We start from the raw sequence: 19,934 nt of genomic DNA, 5'->3' as shown, positions 1-19,934 counted from the left end.
ATTACAACACAAAATGTGGTGTTTCATTACAAGTAATGCTGTTTTCTAAGTGTATCAGATTCAGCTATGACAACCTGGGAATAAAAGCTAAAACGGTGTCACATTTATCTTTTGAAGTGCAAAATGTTTTTATTGCAGAGAACAATAAAAAAAAACGGCCTTGCTGTTTCGATACCATTTCAGGAGTGTATAGATGAAAAAATGTCATATTTGTATGTGCGTGCAATGCAAATGATTGTCGATGATTAGCTAAAGAGAAAAGTCTGGCTCTGAACTCCTTCCCAGGTCAGCCACTGCACTTTGATGTTACTTTGAAGTCATATCACCCAGTTCACCCCGGATTTTGCATTTAATTGTTTGATTTGTCTTTGCATCCTTAATCGCAACATAGGAAGCATTATGGAAATGAACAATACTTCCCTTCATATTGCCAACAGACATGACTCTCTGCACATTATCTTAATCAATAAAACAAAACTTACCTTCACTTTTTCTATGGCTCCCTCAAGGGAATTTCACTCTACGCTGCTGACAAAAGATTATGATTATGAAATCATCGTTTACAATGCCATCCGGACAAATACGATCCGAGGGTGTTCAAATCACAGCAAAGAGTAAACTTGATTTTGGTCACGTTAGCTAAGAAAATATCATGTGCCTTATTAATATTTTGACGGACATTTGCAATCGAAAATCTTTTTTTTTTTTTGTCATGGTGGTTTTGGAAGGGTTCTTTCATTCTTGGAGACTTTGAGACTGCAACTTGCAAGTAAACAAAAAACAGGCCATTGGCATTCCTTCGTGGCACGTGAAAACTCTGCAGCTGTTGTACTTTCCTGTGCTTTGGCCTGAGGATGAATGTTTGTTTAATCAAGGATGCAGGGCTGCAGGTTGGTGTCTGCCAGTTTATGGACCGTCCCACTTCTAGCGTGCCAAAGCTTGGTACACTCTGCACAGATCTAAGCATCATTAATTCAAACCCAGCCACCCTCCGCGCCACCGCTTTGCCCGGTACAAATAAACAACACTTTGTGGCTTTTCCTCTCGTGTATAGTAACACCCTGTGTATTGCAATCTCTCTCTCCTTTCAGCCAAAGTCAGCTGGGATAAGGGGTCGAGAAAATCTATGGAAGGATAATGTACTCCATGGAAGCGATTGCGTAACCTGCAGAGGTTGCAGCTCGGACACCCTCTGTGACCCCTGCATCCATTCCAGCGGTTAATAAGTCTACACACCGCTGTTCAATGACAGGTTTTGTGATATTAAAGAAAAATAATAATAAAATTGGAGGAAGTTCAACCGATTCAAAACGATTTCCACCATCACTGTGAAGTATAACCCATACAACTCCAAAAAAAAAAAAAACCCAACAACTGAGCTCATGTGCTTTGACCATCTTCTAAATGTGGATGTGGCCATGTTTAGACGAGACCGATCACATCCAAGCACATTTAATGGGAGCCAGGACACACCAGCCACTGTTGAAAGTGCCCTAGAGTAACCCCAATTAAAGTTCAGATGTTCTAGTTGGGTTTTCCCTGACATTTTTGTAGCCTTTCTTACACCTCAAGTCGCAGTCCCCAGAGAACTTTCCACAGCATTAGAGGGTTCACATTGTTTTAAGGGATCGGTAAGGATAAGGGTACAAAATAATTTGCAAGGTATTACACTATACAACGGAACAAAGGGAAGACAGTCATCATCAAGTGGAGAAAATATCGCACGACAACACTGACATTACCAGAAGCTGGACTTGCCACCAAAATTGATGAAAAGATGAGATGAAAACTGGTCGGGGAGGCTGCCAAGCGGCTGACAGTAACACTGACCGACCTGCAAGAATTTCTGGAAAGTACTTGATGTTTAGTACATGTGACAACTTTCTCCCGTCTTCTTCACACCGCATGTCAGAGTTGTGGTGGGGTACGGTAGCCATATGGAAGCCTGTATCTTCCAAAGAAAATCTTCTCAACCCATTCACATTTAAAACTCTTCAAACTTGTGGGGAAAATGATTTGTGGTCCAATGAAACCAAGACTAAACGTTTTGGCCATAATTCTAAAAGGCAGTTTAGAGCAAACACACCACTAGTGACAAAAATGGCGGCGCGGGCACCCGCAGGACATTTCATCTGTGCTGTATGTACAGCACATTTGACAATAAAGTTGCACTTGATACTTGATACTTGAAAAGCCCACTAGAAAAGCTGAAATCCATTTGGCACTTTAATGGTGGAAGGTGTGTGCTGCCCTCCATTTAACGTGATCAGTTCTGAACACAGCTACATCCCCATTTATGAGGGTGTGCGCATATGTGCAACCACATTTTCAACTGCTCAAACATACCCCCGCTCCCCCCCATTGACTTGTACAGGTTATAGGTCACATATAAGGTGAAAAAAACTTCACCAAAACTAACGACAACTGGCAATCAGAAAGGGGTGAGTCAGATTTTTATTTCCGCTGTATTTCTGGCTGACCACCAGTAGCTTACAACACATCCTCCTTTGTTTGAGTCCTCTCCATTGGAAATTTCCATCTATACATTCATGTTTGTCGTCTCCTGCTATCGGCAGAGTGACCAAAAAAAAAAAAAGCAGAACTGAATAGTTTTGGAGCACATAAATAGAATTGTGCAACATATCGGAACATAGCGATCCGGCTTTATCAACACGTTATAACACGATGGCCTCATTTGGTAGCAGAGATCAAGCCATCTGGCAAATCGGTTCAACATTTTGAGCTCATGAATGTAGCACTTGGAACTTGATTCACATAATTTGTCCAGTCCAGGTTGACTATTTTTGTGTCTATGATGCACATTATTTCCACAACAATGACCGAATGTCTTCACTTGAAAATGTCAAGTTGGCTCATTAATTTAGGTGCTTCAATTAAAAGGACCTTGGGCTCAAATCCTTGTCATGTGGAAAAGACCAATGTTTTATTAAGACCTTTATGTCATGCTCATGTGTTGTGACCTTAATTGGTTGTTTGTTTTCCATGTCAAAAAACATTTATCCATTTCCTAAAGCACTTATCCTCGAAACACAATTTTCAATGCTCTTTCATATGATTTCATGTTCATGTATTTAGTTTAAAAAGATTAGTAAGTCATGTCCATCACTTTTTTGGTTGCAGCATGAAATAACTTTAAAAAAGTGTTTTAAAAAAAGTAGAATTCTGTCATTACAGCATGAGAAACATGCTCCTGAACACCAGATTATACCCAATTTCCGTTTCCAAAGTCAAAAGGCATTTTAAAGAGCAGAAAAAGATTTTCACTGTGAGTCATTAAGATAATCTGATTTCATCTTTTTTTTCACCCCTAGGGGATATTATATTTAATGCCCACTATCCGGAACTGCCCCCAGATTTTATTTTTGGAGAAGATACAGAGTTTCTACCTGAACCTTCAGAACTACCGGTGAGTGTTGAAGTTAAGTAAATCAAGCAAAGGAGACATTTTCTTGAAATGATTTGCTTCCTTATACAGTATATCCTTGGCATCTCATAACGTTTTCACATTCTCAGCCTTCAATTCTTGTCCCTCCTATTAGTTCTGTTCAGTGGGATAGGTGTGTAGTAAATTAACTGTGCTGTGGACCAAATCCCACAACGTCCTGCAAGAGGTGTACACATATCAGTGATAATTTTATAGTTTACCCGCAGCGAGTCCCATGGACTCGCTGATCAGAAAAGTATGAGTCCCATTATGCATTTAGAGAGTCCCAAATTTCGAATTCTGAAATGGTCTACTTATTCAATTGCATATTATAATAACACAAACAACAACAATAAATAAACAAATGCTTTTTGTTTCATCTATGATTTCATCTATGCTGCAAATATTTAAATAATTCAGTAGCAGGCCTGAGGATTTCAGAAATTCACGGTAACCGTTTTTCGGTTCCGTTGGATGACCCAATGGGAAACCACCGATTTTGGGTTCCGTAAACATTCATCATCGGAATCCATTTTTCTATTTTGACTGATTCTGAAACTCAAAAGTATAATGTTTCAAGTGTAAATGTTTGAAAACTATGCATTAACAATGAACATTACATCAGCAGCTGTGTACTCCTGGTTTATTAAAAAAGATAAATGGATCAAAAATTGGTGTACTCATATGGCATCATGAATACAGCATACCACAAAATCTGAGTATTTTTTCCAATCTCACACTGCAAACATTAATTTACTCGGAATCATTAATACAGGTAAGTATTGATTTGGCTTGACATCCTCTTCCCAAGACGATGCATGTGTAGTCTACTGTCAATTTGACGAAAGAATCGAACACACGTCATCATTAGTTCTACAAACAGTTAACATTAGCATTACTACACCTTGTGACGAATGTTTTATTCCTAAAGTTACCATGCTGCAACCAGTAAATTATAGAATAACCAATACTGTTTCATAATATTTTTCATAGCGATTAGCCTATAGATCTAATGACCAACTTGCCTTATAATCGTGCCTTCCGTCGTATCTCTCGCTCGTGTTCTGTGCATACGTCACAGGTGAGTTTAGTGATACAGTACGATTCATACGACAAATCAGACTGGCATTCCCATTTCTTAACTCATTCAGTACCAGCCAATTCTAGACCAAGTCTGAAAAGACGTTTAAAAACGTCTTTGGGAGTGAATGAGTTAAATGTCGTAATTAGTAGACCTTTGTGAGTTTTTTTCACCGCCATCTCAAACTTTCATCCGCGCGATTCCTCAACTTATACGAGTTAGTCACTGTGATGGAGCAAGCTGAAAGTCGTGTTTTTTTCTTTGGTTTAGCTTGTTTGTAGCAAGTCCCCCCCACCCCATCCTGTGCATGTGAAGTTCATTATTTGCAGACTTGTTTTGTTCGCAGCCCGTCATCTTTTCTGAGCGCAAAAAAAGCTGGAACAGTATATTATATCGACAGTATCTATTTTCTTTGTTTGTTTATTTTTGTCAATATCTGTTCAGTTTAAATCTGATGCCTTGAACGCATTTTAGAAAAGGTAGGATGGGGATGTGTTCCATCACCTTTCCTTTTAACAGCACTCAATAAGCATTTAGGAACTGAGGACACTAATTGTCAAAGCTTTTTAGGTAGAATTCTTTCTCATTCTTGTATGATGTGCACCCTCAGTTGCTCTGCAATCCAGGGTATCCGTTGTCATAGTTTGCACCTCATAACATGGCGCACATTTTCAATATGAGACACTGGTGGCAAGCCAGTCTTGTACGTGCACTCTTTCACGATGAAGCCAAGCTGTTATGACATGTGCAGAATGTGTCTAGGCATTGTCTTGCTGAAATAAGCAAATGCGTCCACGAAAAAAACGTTTTTTAGAAGGCAGCACACGTTCCTCCAAAACCTGTATGTACAGTACCTTTCAGCATGAATAGTGCCTTCACAGATGTGGACGTCACCCATGCCATTGGAACTAACACAGCCCCATACCATCACAGATTCTGGGTTTTTGACTTTGTGTCCATAACAGGTTCGATGCTTCTTTTCCTCTTTGGCCCGAAGGACACCACATCCACAATTTCCCAAAACAATTTGAAAGGTGGACTCGTCAGACCACAGAACACTTTACCATGCGGCATTTGTGGGTGTTGTTGATATATGGCTTTTGCTTTGCATGGTGAAGTTTTAGCTTGCATTTGTAGACGTAGTGATGAATGACAATGATTTTCTGATGTGTTCATGAGCCAGTTTTTAATGCAGTGCCAACTGAGGGATCGAATGTCACTGGCGTTCAGTTTTTTTTTTTTTTGTCTTGCAGCTTACATGCAGATATTTATCCACATTCTCTCATTTTTATGGTATTTTGGACCTTATGGTGAAATACCCTTATTCTTTGCAATTGAATATTGAGAAGAATTGGTCTTCAACTGTTGGACTATTTGCTCACTCAGTTGTTCACAAGTTGCCCCATTCTTGCTTGTGAACACCTGAGCCTTTTGGAAATGCTTTTATACCCAATCATAATACTCACCTGCTTCGAATTACCCTTGGTCCAGTGGTTAGTGCGTCGACCTCACAGTGCAGAGGTCGTGGGTTCGATCCTGGCTCCGGCCTTACTGTGTGGAGTTTGCATGTTTTCTCCGGGTACTCCGGTTTCCTCCCACATTCCCAAAAACATGCATGGCAGGCTCATTGAGCACTCTAAATTGTCCCTGGGTATGAGTGTGAGTGCGGATGGTTGCTCGTCCTGCGATTGTCTGGCAACCGGTTCAGGGTATCCCCCGCCTACTGCCCGGAGACGGCTGGGATAGGCTCCAGCACCCACCGCAACCCTTGTGAGGATGAAGCGGAACAGAAAATGGATGGATAGAACTGTAGAATGTTTCAAACAGGTGTTTTTGTTTTTGAGCATTCCGCAACTTTCCCTGTCTTTTATTTCCCGTCCCAGCTTTTTCAAAATGTATTGCAGACATCAAATATCAAAATGAGAATATTTGCACAAAAACCAATCATGTTCGTCGGTTTGAACAATAAATATATTGTTTGTACTCATTCAAATTAACATTCGTTGAGAATGAAATAAAAAAAATCATGATATACAGTGATATCTCGCTACTTCGCGGTTCGTTTATCGCGGGTTCAGTGCATCGCGGATTTTTTCAAACATATTAAAAATATATAAATATATATTTTATTTATTTATTTATTTTACATATACATAGAGTACAGTACTGTATATGTTGCTCTATGTGACTCGCTGTTGTTTTGCAGCTTCTCGCAGACCCTTTGCGGACTTAAAAAATGTTTTTTTTAACCTGTTTATGTTAATTAACTACTTCGCGGATTTTCGTTTATCGCGGGTGGTTTTGGTCCACATTAACCGTGACAAACGAGGGATTACTGTACTATTTTTATTTACATAATACACAATGTCCCAACTTCATTGGAACTGGGTGAGGTACTTTTTGACCGAGGAGAGAATAACATTACACTCTTTGTTGTGATGAATTTTGGTGCAAAGTGGGATTTTTACCCTGAGAAAACGAAATGAAAAAGTGCTGACATGGACAGTTTACAAACCTGTGATCTTTTTCTGAGAAAAACAAAGTGGTAATGTTAAGTGTTAAATTATTTTATTCCACTGTGAAATTTTGCACGCAGTGCATGCATTGTTTCTTTGTGCAGTATCAATACACTCCCTGACAGACAGACAGTCAAGTAGCTAGTTTACCACTAAATAGTTGACCAGCTTTTCAAATTCTTGCCATGTCCTATGGTCTGATTCTTAACCAAGCATTCGTTGAGCAGGTTGGCTTTCTTAAATTGATTTGACAATGAGTTTTGTTTAGTTGACAAATGATGTGCACCCAAACATGTCCGAACCTTTTCGACAAGTCATACAAAATGGGGGGCAACTTGGTAACAACTTTACTCCAAGAAATTTTTTGAGAGATCCATCATTCTCGTTGGATTTCTGACCTCGGTTGACATTTGAAAAAGAAATATTCTCAAACTGTTTGAAGACGGTTCTGTTTCTGTACAGTTTAATTTGCGTCGAAATTCAAGGCTCAAAATAAGCAGATTTCAAGACTCACTAGAATTGTGAATTGAAAATCGCTGGTCGGTTTTAGTTGGGAAACTCTTCTTTTTGTACACAACCATATGACATTGGTATTTTAAGCCGACTATGCAAGCATCATTCCTATTTTTGCAGCAGCCATGTATAAAGCAGCTAAATTCCCCTGCTTGTGTCAGAGTCTGCGAGAGAAGGGGGGAGTATTGCTCACTGTCTCATAAATCCAGCTGTGCACATAAGGGGAAGTACCTTTGCTGAGCCAGTGCTTGGCAGGTCTTTGTGTGTTTATTTTCTCACATACAGTATATTCCTGCAGTTTTTCTCTTCATATGTTTGTAATTTTGCTGCCAGAGCTCTTCTTCAGTAAATGAACCCTCCCTTGCACTTTTAAACCCCAGATTCAGGGTTTTTTTTTGTTTTTGTTTTTTTTAATCCCAGAACACGGATAGGCAGCAGCCCGCAACCACACTTTGTCTGGCCCCTTGGGGTGAAAAAAAGAATATATATATATATATATATACATACACACACACACACACACATATACACACACTTGCGGACGTTAAGACCCGAAAGCTCCTAACCATGCATGGAGGGTTCCATCCCAAATCCAGCACCCTGAGACTGTACGCAAGCCGAAAGGAAGGATGCCGGGGACTAGTGAGTGTGAGAGGCACTGTCCAGGATGAAACATCCAAGCTCCATGAATACATCAAGGAGAAGGCTCCAACGGATGACATACTCAGAGAATGTCTCAGACAATGGGGAACAGAGGATGAGATGCTGGAAGAGGGACCATCATGGGAGGACAAGCCCCTACACGGGATGTACCACCGGACCATAACTGAAGTGGCTGATCTCAAGAAGTCCTATCAGTGGCTAGAGAGGGCTGGCTTGAAGGACAGCACAGAGGCACTCATCCTGGCTGCTCAGGAGCAGGCCCTGAGCACCAGATCCATTGAGGCCCAGATATACCACAGCAGACAAGACCCAAGGTGTAGGTTGTGCAAAGAGGCACCTGAGACGATCCAACACATAACTGCAGGGTGTAAGATGCTGGCAGGGAAAGCCTACATGGAACGCCATAACCAGGTGGCTGGCATAGTCTACCGAAACATCTGTGCGGAGTATGGACTGGAAACCCCAAGGTCAAAATGGGAAACACCTCCGAAGGTGGTGGAGAATGACAGAGCGAAGATCCTGTGGGACTTCCAGATCCAGACTGACAAGATGGTAATGGCGAAACAACCAGATATCGTGATCATAGATAAAGGGCAGAGGAAAGCCGTTGTAGTGGATGTAGCGGTCCCAAGTGATGGAAACATCAGAAAGAAGGAACACGAGAAACTCGAGAAATACCAAGGGCTCAGAGAAGAGCTGGAGAGAGCCTGGAAGGTAAAGGTGACAGTCGTGCCTGTGGTGGTCGGAGCACTTGGGGCAGTGACCCCCAAACTAGATGAGTGGTTGCAACAGATCCCGGGAACAACATCGGACATCTCAGTCCAGAAATGTGCAGTGCTGGGAACAGCAAAGATACTGCGCAGAACCCTCAAGCTTCCTGGCCTCTGGTAGAGGACCCGAGCTGAATGAGGGACGGACACCACCCGAGGGGTGAGACGAGGATTTTTTATTTTTTTTATATACAGTACACACACACACACACACTTGAAAAAAATGCAGATTACATTCAATATGTGTTTTAATAACAATAATGCATCAGTTTTATCCAACACTTTTTTTGGACACTGTAAGACGCTTTTCAATTGATACATTATTCATGCGCTCACACATTCATGCTCTGGTGGTGGTAAACTACGTTCTGTTGCCACAGCTGCCCTGGGGCAGGCTGACGGAAGTCTGGCTGCCAGTATGCGGCTGTGGCCCTTCTGACTGCCACCAAATATTCACGCCCAGCCCATACGTCAGTGGGAGTGACACTGGAGGCAAGGTGGGTGAAGTGTCTTGCCCAAAGACATGACAACACATGACTTAAACAGGGTGGGATTCAAACAGCCAACCATTCGGTTACAGGACCACACCCTATGCCTCCTGAGCCACGCCCGTCCCGTTTTACACCAAAATTGGCTGAATGGGAGAAAAAAGTACCTCTGTATTAACATTTTGAATGTGTTGATTTGGTTAAAAAAATGTTTTTTAAACACAATTTTGTTGTGCTTAATGTTTTTTTTTTTTGTTCACCAGTTTTTTGCCATCCTTGAATGCTAATTTTTATGCAAGCAAGCCCTTTGATATCCGACCTAGCTAGTTCTCTTTTTATTCACTAACGTACCTTATTATCAGACTAATCTGGGGTTTTTTATGCATTAAAACATTAAATGGAAACAAACCCTTTCGCTTCATACATCCGAACAATATTCAACTTTCTCTTGTGGAACCAAAAAAATATATACAAGTATTAAACCTTTTTTTTTCATTAAATAAATCTGATGCTGTGATTGTTGTGTATAAAAAACAACTGGATGCCCAAGTCCTACATATTCTTTTTCAAAAATATGAGCTGGTCTGCTTTGTAGACCGGTGGCAGCAAGCCACTTCTGTGCGTACATTCAGTGGGGCTCATTAATGAGCGATTAGATGTTTTGTGCACCAATTTGTGCACAAAACATGCCTCCACAATAATAAGTAACTCTTTGAGCACAAGGAGATTTATGTTTGAGTTTTTGAATAAATGAGGCAGCAACATCTTTTTGGTCCATCCCAGTCCTACTACCTTTGTACGGCAGCCGCCACTCTTGATTCATTCAGATTTGTTGCTGTTTATGGTGCCGGTCGAGTTGCGTCGATAAATCTTCACGTTCCCGTTACATTTCACTTGGCATTTGAAAAGGCGATACACGGAAACCCTCTTGTCCTTCCTTGCTAAATCCAAAGTGTTTCCACGCAAGCAAATGGATTGTGTTATCTTAGAATGCAACTCTACCTCGATGCCATGATCTGTGTTGTGAGTTTGACATCAATTCCTGGCGCCGGAGTTGACGTATAGGAGCAACCCCCCCCCCCCCCCCCCCCAAATAATAGTTGATTAAAAATAACATTTGTTTCTTTTTTACCATTCTAATATCATTTCTTTGAAAGAGCTTCTACATCAATGGTTAGAGGTACCGAACCCAACCAGTTCATATGCACATTCATTGAACCCTTCATTAGTGAGAAATAAAAATGACTTTTTCCAAATTCAAGACATAAAAAATGGATTTAAGTCAGAAAAAAGTCAATAACATTTCAAGAGATGTTTTTTTGTTTTTAAACGATGTACTATCACAACAGTCACACCTTGACTACTGAGCCAACTAAATTTCCCGCAGCTCTGATTGGACAAGCAATGTAATGTGATCATCTGCAGCCAGCGATGGCCAAGCGGGCGTGTCATAACTAATTGACATGTTGAGTCGGGTATGTCTTAACCTCCATGGCAGAGGCCCTGTCGAACCCCTGACACCGATTCACCAAACTCCAAGGGTTTGATCGAACCCATGTTAAGAACATCTGTTCTACATACTGATTAAAAAAAATAACTTGCTTTTTAGGTGGTGGTTTCATGCACCACTAATGATAACCTGTAACCTGGTAACATGAAAAGATGTTGACTGTCGTAACTGCTATCCCTGAATGGGTTAATATGTTGCTTTCAGTCCTGTGGATTGCATTAACATGGCCAAAAGGTTATCAGAATAATTAACACTGACAATTACGAAATGTAGTTCTGAATGAGATGAATATTATATGTTGCTTTCGCTGATATTATCACACATATAAAGTTGTGAGTCATTCAAAACCTGAAATACACTCAAAGAACAGATGCTATGCAAACCTTGCATCAGGGTCAAACTTTCTTTGAATAGCTTTACAGTGGTATGTTCCGCCTGGTGGATGAAAAACGTTTTTGTGAGTTTGCCATGATGTTATCCTCAGACAACAACACCCAGGCTCCCAAATAATTTTACTAATTTCATTTGTTGCTTTACCTGAATGCGAATAATGCTTTGGACAATTCATCATCACCAATCTCTCAAGAAAGAGGCAAGAATGAATTCTTTCTGGTCTATTCTGCTTCAAGCAAAAGGCTGTGATGTAGGATCTTTTCAGTCTTGCATGGGTGGAGGGGGGAGTGACGAGCATTTTGGGAACAGAGAGGTGACCAGAGAAGAGGAAATGACAAAGACAGAGGCAGGAAGGGAGGGGATGTGGACAGCAATACCAGTTACATCCCTTGCGTCGAATGCTCTTTCATCACATTGTCTCCCCCCGCCCCCTTCTTTTTTTAATTGCTGAATTCAGTAAATGACAACCAAGTACATTTTTGAATGATATTCATGCAGATTTTAATTTGTTTTGTTTTTTTCAATGCCAAACACGAACTTTGATTATGGTCTGTTTGCATAAAAAGCATTCAAAGCCTTTGTACTGTTTCACTTCAGAAGCGAGCATTTTAGCATGCAACATACGGCAGTAGGTTCATGGTTGTGCGTTTATGAGCTGAAAGCGGTTGGCAAGGAATTAGACTGAAATTGTTGCGACTACGAGACGTTTTGGAAGTGATCAAACCAAAATGAAGACATCTCGAGAGGAAACAAATATTTCCCCCATTTGACTTCAATACAACCCAACCAAATATCGCCACTTGAAGTACTACACTGGCTGTGCCTACACTGAGCAAAACTCAAACAAAGCACCCTCTACAATGTCATGTGCTTCTACTCTACTTGTCACCGAGGTAACAAACAAACCACCAATTTGACAATAGTCATAAATAACAGAGACTTTGTCTCTCGCACGGTCAATGTTATGTTCATAACCCTGTTCCGGAGGTTGTTGATAGTTTTTTCAGTATTCCTCAACATTCCCAGTCTTTTGCTAACACTGTCCTGTCCCAATTTTTTTGGACTGCATTCCAGGCATCAAATTCCAAATAAGAGAATATTTCCATCCATCCATCCATCCATCCATTATCCAAACAGTTTATCCTCACAAAGATCGCAGACGTGCTGAAGGGTCTCCCAGCTGGCTTCGGGCAGTAGGCAGGGTACATCCTGAACTGGTTGCCAACCAGTTGAACCCTGCACCTCTGCACTGTGAAGCAGATGTGCTAACCAGGCTCCCACCATGCCGCTGGAATATTTACACATAAAAATAAGCATAAAGAGGTTTGAACCTTAAATATCCTCTCCTTGTAGTGTGTCGAATTGAATAGAAGTTGAAAAGGATTTGCAAAACATTGTACCTTGATTTTATTTACGCTTTCAACAGCATTCCAACTTCACTGGAATTGGCACTTGTATTTGCCCACAATGTGGTTGGGAAACATAGATGTTGGCAGATTATTGGTTTGGTTATCGTGGGTCATCTTTATTTCCGTATGCGTAAGATTCTATTTAGACAACAGCTGCACTTATCTCAACATTTTTTTATCCTGACTTGTCCGATGCTAATACCACTCTGTCTTTTGAGGAGTCGTTTGTCATTTGCCAAGTCTAGACTTGGCCAGTAATGGATGTTGACACTCAAGATTTGGGGAATTTCCCAACAACCTTGCATTTTTTTTCAGTTCGCATGTATATGGCCAAAACCTGGGGTTAGCCCAAATGGCTTCCCCAGAACCCGCATCAACATGTTTCCACTTAGCGATCCCAGAGTCCTTTGATATGAACAGACAAGCTCTGTCTCGTTAAGACTGGAAATTTCATCAACGTAAACAGCTCAGTGTTCATTTTTTGTTTGGTCATGCCAAGTACTTGAACAAAAGTTTCTGTTTTGGGTAAACTGGCTGAACATGAACATAAAACTTGAACATGAACATTTGTTAGCTCAAATGGTCACTGTTGGCTAAGAGGGCCTGAACTGTTTGGGGTTTTTTTTCATTCATATGTAGTTTTTTTGGATGTTATAACACCTTTGACATGCTTTTTTTCCCAAAATATCTCAAGGACCAAGAATTACAACAAACGTTACACCTTACACTTAGACTTTCACATGACCCTAACAATAGAACCTTTCTTTTGTGGCTCTCTTGAATTCAAATCAATTTTATCTAAGATTGACCCTATTTGACTACAAAAAATACAAACGTTTTGTGTTTTATGTATATTCTGTTTCTCTGTGATGCATATGCTTTTCACAATATGGCAATGGTACTTCCTCACAATGAACAGGGTTATTGTAGTTCACAGTAACCCTGCCGACAAGAAAAAGAAATAAAAAGTGCATTGTTCTTTTTTTTTTTCAGCCATGTTTCTTCAAGTCGAATTTTTCCTGATTTGCTCCAAGTGTCTCTTCTTGCATTTGAGAGCACGTCTTGTGTTTGTGTAGTTGAAGACAATGTTCGTCACTCCCGAAAGAACAATATAAAGTGTGTAGTGTGAAGCTAATCCAAGTATTCTTTTATGAAGAGAAAGGAAACATGACTGCACGCTACCCTCTGCTAATCTTGAATGCCATATATTGGTGAGCATTTCCGAGCTGTTGCTGCAGGTTGTCCCCTGGTCCGGTTCTAACAATGGACCTCAAATGGCCTGTAAAGTCGGGACAACCTGGACATCGTGTACAAACTAACACTTCCTTTTTGCTGAAGCCAGTAATGTGTTCCACATTTTAAAGGGGCTTATTAGTGGCAGACCTCACTAACATGCCTGGGAATGCTTTGAGCGAGTGGGGTGTTGTTTGCAAAGGGGGGAGCTTGATGGAAAGAACAAACATAGGACAATCGTCCATGGAATTATGAATAATTGGCTGAAGTGGCAAAGCAGTTGAAGAATGCATGCTATTTCTGTCAACAACTTGAACTGTGTTGGACAAAAAAAACGCATGGATCGCACTGACTGGCTTGAGAATGCCAAGTGTCTTAAACACATGACAAGACCAATTTAGGATGATCTTAGACTTGGCAATCTCTGGGGGCGAAACAGGGTGTGAGCCCACTCTTGAATTAGAGACTAACAGAGATTAATTTAATACTTGGGAGTTGTTTAATGCCTCGCACTTTCAAGTCAACAGCGATTTATTGGATCAGGTTGCCAGCATCTATAAAAATCACATTCAAGACATTACAAACAAATCATTTCTGTTGGCCTATATAATTATCTCGGATTTTCAGATGCCAGCCCCTCTCTTACTGGCCTAAGATAAATATTGGATCAGAGATGGTACAGGCGGATGGCACACGAAGACATAATTCTGTCAATTTGGGTCTATTAAGTGTGAAAACACCAAATTTAGGTGCGCTGTTGTTCTGAAAGGGATACGCTGTGTTCCGTAACACATCCACAGCCAAATCATTTTTGCACACTTTCGGTTTATAAATTTACTTTTGCAAACTTTGCCTGTAGTCATATTCATTGAACTATCAGAGATCTTCATCACCTTGTGCTTTTTTTTTCCCCGGCGCAAAATAAAATAATGACCTATGACTACAAGTATGAACACCCTCAGTGTCAAGTCTTTATACTAATCTCATACATTTATAAAAACAATTTTAAAGCTAATACTGAATCAAATGTAACAGGGCTATGAATTGCTGTATTTGAATTATTTTAAAAGGAAACATGGGGTGGGGCGGGGTGTAGATTTTATCATAGCTCGATGCAGTAATTTAACACGTGTGCTTTGATAAATGGATTATAAAATCATCTCAAGCCAATGAGGACTGTGTGATATCCCCCCATGGGATAAAGTAATATAAACTGTGTACATTTGATCCAATCCGCATGCTTACATAAATGACATTTAAACTGCCAAATACGACTGTTGCACGTTTTGCTGTGCAACATATCGGATCTTAAAACGATCCTGGGGTTTTATCGGATTTCTTGAACAGAGAGCCTTGATCCTGCTATGCCGGTATCTTTCACACAAAAAAATACGGGAAAAGGTAGGCAGGGTGACCATCAGTGTTCTTGCTGATTCCCATGGGTATGACATTGTCGACCCTGTTCCCAGACTGATGTACCAGAAAAGGCGGGATGGAAACAAGATTTTAAGAAAATTATTTTAATTGCTATATCTGTATTGTATCATTTGGTCAACTCAAGACAGCAACACACCAGTATGCTTTGAAATAATGTCATTAAAATCCCCGCAAAAAGACATTTGACTCGCTAAACATATACCAGCATGCTAGCATGTTGATGTTTCCGTTCAGCATTATCTTCTGGAGTGACTGCAGCTCTTTTGCACAATCAGCTGAGTTTTACAAGCTCAGATCCTCTGCATCTTCAATTGTGCTTAAATTCTGCATGAGGACGCTTTACTTATAATTATTAACGGGCCATAGTCGGTTTCAAACAATACTTGGAAAATAATATAGCTCCTGCCTCAGATGCCATTGTTAATTAGATGGTAATGTTGGTCTCCAGGTTTCTTGACCATAAATTTTAGTTTGCAGTTATGATCTTTCTCTATATTAAAAGTTTCATTGAAGGATCAAGCCTACCATTTCATTGGCTTTGGCCTACTTGCCTGATCTCTTCAGCTCCCCCACACCCCTTTCCTCCTCCACCTCTGATCCCGCTTCTCCTCCTCAGTGTAGATCCACTGATATTGTGTGTCACAATCCTGACACAGCACTTCCTTAGTCTCTCCTCCGTTTCTGCATGCTCCTGCCCCGGGGCACTGAACGCCTGTTTTGGACAATGCCCATCCTTGTTTGCATCACCTCCTCATTTTGGGAATCCCAGCATTGCTGGTAACCACTGGTGGATCAGGACGATGAAGTCACTGTCTCTGTTTAGCCTGCCCTTGCCATTGCAAGGGAGTTAAGTCACCTCATAACAATGGATGCTTTCTCTATTGGTCTAATATGGGACACGAGGCAGACAAAAAGAGATAGATAGTCAGTTGTTGAGACAAGCTAACGTAGGTCAATGCCGTCATCAACACCTTTGTGTAATATGTATTTATACATTCACTGATGAAGCTTGCTCTCATTTTAGAAATGACCAGAAGTCTTTCTGTTTCGATGTAGTCGTTAATGGGTTTTTAACCTGTATCTTCTTTATCCCCTACGGTAAGACTGGGTGAAACAGTGCTGCATACAAGTTTCACATTTAGCTTGGTATTGCTGTTTGCCCTAAATGGCAGAGCGGAAGTTGTTAATTATTACTACTCTTAGTACTCCTTCATGTGTTTGCTAAACATTGCCACTATTGGCCTGTTTCACGGGACACCACAGTTCTTGAAAAGGTTGGAGTATTTTCAAAAGCATCTAAGAAGTATTTGCATTGATTTACAGGTGTGCCTTAGTGTTTGAGCTTGAGTTCATGGGCCTTTTGTGCATGGAAAAAAAAGGCTTTTTCAGTTCAGCTCATGAAAAATGGGAGCAAAAGTATAAGTGCTGTATTTATTTTTGTTCTCGGTATATCCACTGTACATTGTATGTTTCCATTGTGTGTCTGAACAAACAGTACAGAATAGAAAAAAGGTGCAATTATTTTAATTTCAAAAAATACAACGTGAAACCTGTTTTCAATGCTAAAAGAAATAGCCAAAGAATAGGATAAAACACCTTTTTTTTCGCATGACTTCATGCACTCCACCAGAACTTGTTTCGAAGTATCATATCTCTATTGAAAATAGCTTGTGCCTGTAATTGAAATGTGAGAACAAAGACTCTCATCAGATTCAGAAGATTGAGCTGGTTTCAATTTTGAATTTTCTTCCACAGCATTTGGTCCAATGGGATGCTGGCAACCCAGATAGCTTGCTCCAGCTTGTTAAGGAGCTTATCCAGCAATACCACCACTATCAATGTCAGCGCCTCCGTGAAAGCTCCAGACTTCTTTTTGAGTATGATAGCCTACTGGAAGATCCGAACTATGGCCGTAATATGGAGATATATGCCGGGCACAAGAACAGCTGGGTAAGGACATTTTACACCGCAAACACACTTAGTATTCATTTGCCACAGTCACAATAGGTTTAACAGTTTTTTTTCCCCCCCCATGGCTCGTGAAATTATGGATGGAGGTGAAGAGTCACCATGACAGCAAATGTAAAACTGTATTTCCTTTGGAATCTAATTACAGTGCTGTAAAATAGTATTTGCCCCCGTTCTGATTTCTGGTTCTTTACATATTTATCACATACAAAGGTTTGAGTTCATCAAACCAATTTTAAGACTACCCAGGGAAATACAAAATGCAGTTTCTAAATGGCAATCTAATTTATTAAGGCACAAAAGAAATCCAAACCGTGTCCCAATATGAAAAAGTAATCACCCCCCCTTGTTAAACCACAAAATAACTGTGACTAACGGCAGTTTTGGGAAAGCTGATTTCAATTTCACAGGCAACACACTCGCACCACATTTTTTTGAATCAAGAAATCACATAAATAGAATCTGTCAGACGAAGTGAAGTAGGCTACACGATCTCAAGAAGCAAACGCATGATGCCACGATCTGAAGAAATTAGGAAAAAAGTGATCAGTATCAGTCTGGAAGAGGTTACGAAGCCATCTCCAAGAATCTGGGGCTTCAGCAAACCACTGTCAGTGCCATTATCCACAAATGGATAAAACTAGGAACAGTGGTAAACATTCCCAGTAGTGGTAACCAGCTAAAATTACTCTAAGAGTGCGGCGACTCATCCAAGAGTTGCAAAAGAACCTAGAACGACACACAAAGAACTCCAGACCTTGCTGGGTTCAGTCGAGGTCAATGTACACAATGCTGCCGTAAGAAAGACACTGCCAAATGGCATCCATGGGAGTGTTTCCAGGCGAAAACCACTGCTGTCCAAAAAGAACACAAAGTTTCGTATCACATTTGATGATCCTCAAGACGTTTGGAAAACATTCTGTGGACTGATGAGTCAAAAACTGAATTAGCTTGCTATATCACAGACACTAGCTTGCTATATCACCGACTATCTCTTTGCATCACATTGTAAAATTTTCCACTTTATGTGTTACAGACAGGGGAATTCTCAGCCCGCTTTCTTCTGAAACTCCCTGTGGACTTCAGCAACATCCCAATCTATCTACTCAAGGTAATTAAGTAATCATCATTATAGGTATTGACACATGATCTTTTAACACACATTCTTCACACATCCCGAAGACATTCTTCAAATGTGGTGCGATACGACTTGTTTGCACATATTGTTCGTGTGTCCATATGTTTTGCATGGGCGAAACTGGCTAAAGTCAGATTTGTGTAAAATTAATTTCATGCCGTGTGTATATGTGTGTGTGGAGTCCAGTCTTAAGGGGCTGTGAGCTGACTAATCAGCAAGCCGTCACTCCTGATCTGCTCTGAACCGCGTGGTGTCTGGAGGCTTCTTAACCCGATCTCTCTCTCTCTCTCTCTCTCTCTCTCTCTCTCTCTCTCCCTCTCCCTGTCTCTCTCTCCCTGTCTCTCTCTCTCTCATACCCCCTTAGCCTGGTTCTCACTCTATGACACTTGTCCTGTCTTTGGCGACATGATGCTGGAGGCTTTGGCTCTTTCGGTCATGATCAGCTTGTACGTTGGGGTAAATTGATGCTAAACGGATGGCAAATAGCTGCAATCATTAGTCTCACACTGCCCTCTGTCCCTACGTCTCTTAGAGCTGGAAACCGGGGGCCTCGTTTAGCAAGCGTGCATCCGCACACAACTGTGTGTAAATAGTGCGTACGAACATTCCACAACAAATATTGGAGTCATCATTTTGGACTTGTGCGTGAGAACGGACGTCTGTTCACGCACAGCTCTGACCATACGTACACACAAAAACTGAAACTACAGATGGAAAGGCTTTAAAGAAATCACCAACAAGCCGAAATGGAATGTAGACATACAGCTGTAGATTGAAAGCGTGATCGCACAACAAATTTCCACTCTGTGAACAGGAAATGATTTAATTCAGTGAATGCACAAATAATGTGTGATGGACATGGCCTCGAGGAATTACTGCGCGATTCATTCATTCTACAGAAAAGCCGGATGGGTGTCCGCTTCCAATAAGAAGCTAAAGAGGCGTGCTGGCTGCACGTATGCAGTTGTCCCCTTGTTAGTCATAGATAAGTCTGTGGCCATGACACGTGGGTGTTTATTTATTTATTTATGTATGTTGGGTGGATGCTCATGAATTAATTTCATACCTTTTTTTTTTCTTTTCTTTTTTTTTAAACGGGTAACACTTGCATTAATTGTTCTTAAAGAGCATTTATTTGGTTCCACGTCTCAGCCAACTTACATCAGTGTCAGTCTTGGAGATTTTTTTGGGTACTCATACACACTCTAAATTTCAGTTGCACGAATGAATTTAGGACCTGTTCTCCACACTCTAGATAAATTAGGCCCCTGGTTCTCACTGTCCCTCATGTTCACCAGGCAGGCTATGAGGGATAATCATCATTTCATAATTTAGAGACGGATTGCTGCCCCTCAAAGTATTATTTTTGT

General features: G+C 40.7%; 1 protein-coding gene across 2 annotated transcripts in view; it reads left to right on the top strand.

Annotated features, from left to right (window-relative positions):
- babam2 (BRISC and BRCA1 A complex member 2) overlaps positions 1-19,934 on the top strand; it is an 84,389-nt gene that overhangs the window by 7,851 nt on the left and 56,604 nt on the right. For both annotated transcript variants that reach the window (XM_086127690.1, XM_086127691.1), the window contains exons 4-6: positions 3,333-3,427; positions 17,214-17,408; positions 18,463-18,537. In XM_086127690.1, coding sequence (XP_085983816.1) covers positions 3,333-3,427; positions 17,214-17,408; positions 18,463-18,537 — 365 coding nt within the window. The remainder of the gene's footprint in view (positions 1-3,332; positions 3,428-17,213; positions 17,409-18,462; positions 18,538-19,934) is intronic.

This window comes from Hippocampus guttulatus, chromosome 13 (genome assembly GCF_054856545.1).
Source record: "Hippocampus guttulatus isolate MCC_2025c chromosome 13, RoL_Hgut_1.0, whole genome shotgun sequence".
Lineage (NCBI taxonomy): Eukaryota > Metazoa > Chordata > Actinopteri > Syngnathiformes > Syngnathidae > Hippocampus > Hippocampus guttulatus.
The sequence above is the reverse complement of the archived record's forward strand: the minus strand, read 5'-3'. Positions and strand labels throughout refer to the sequence as shown.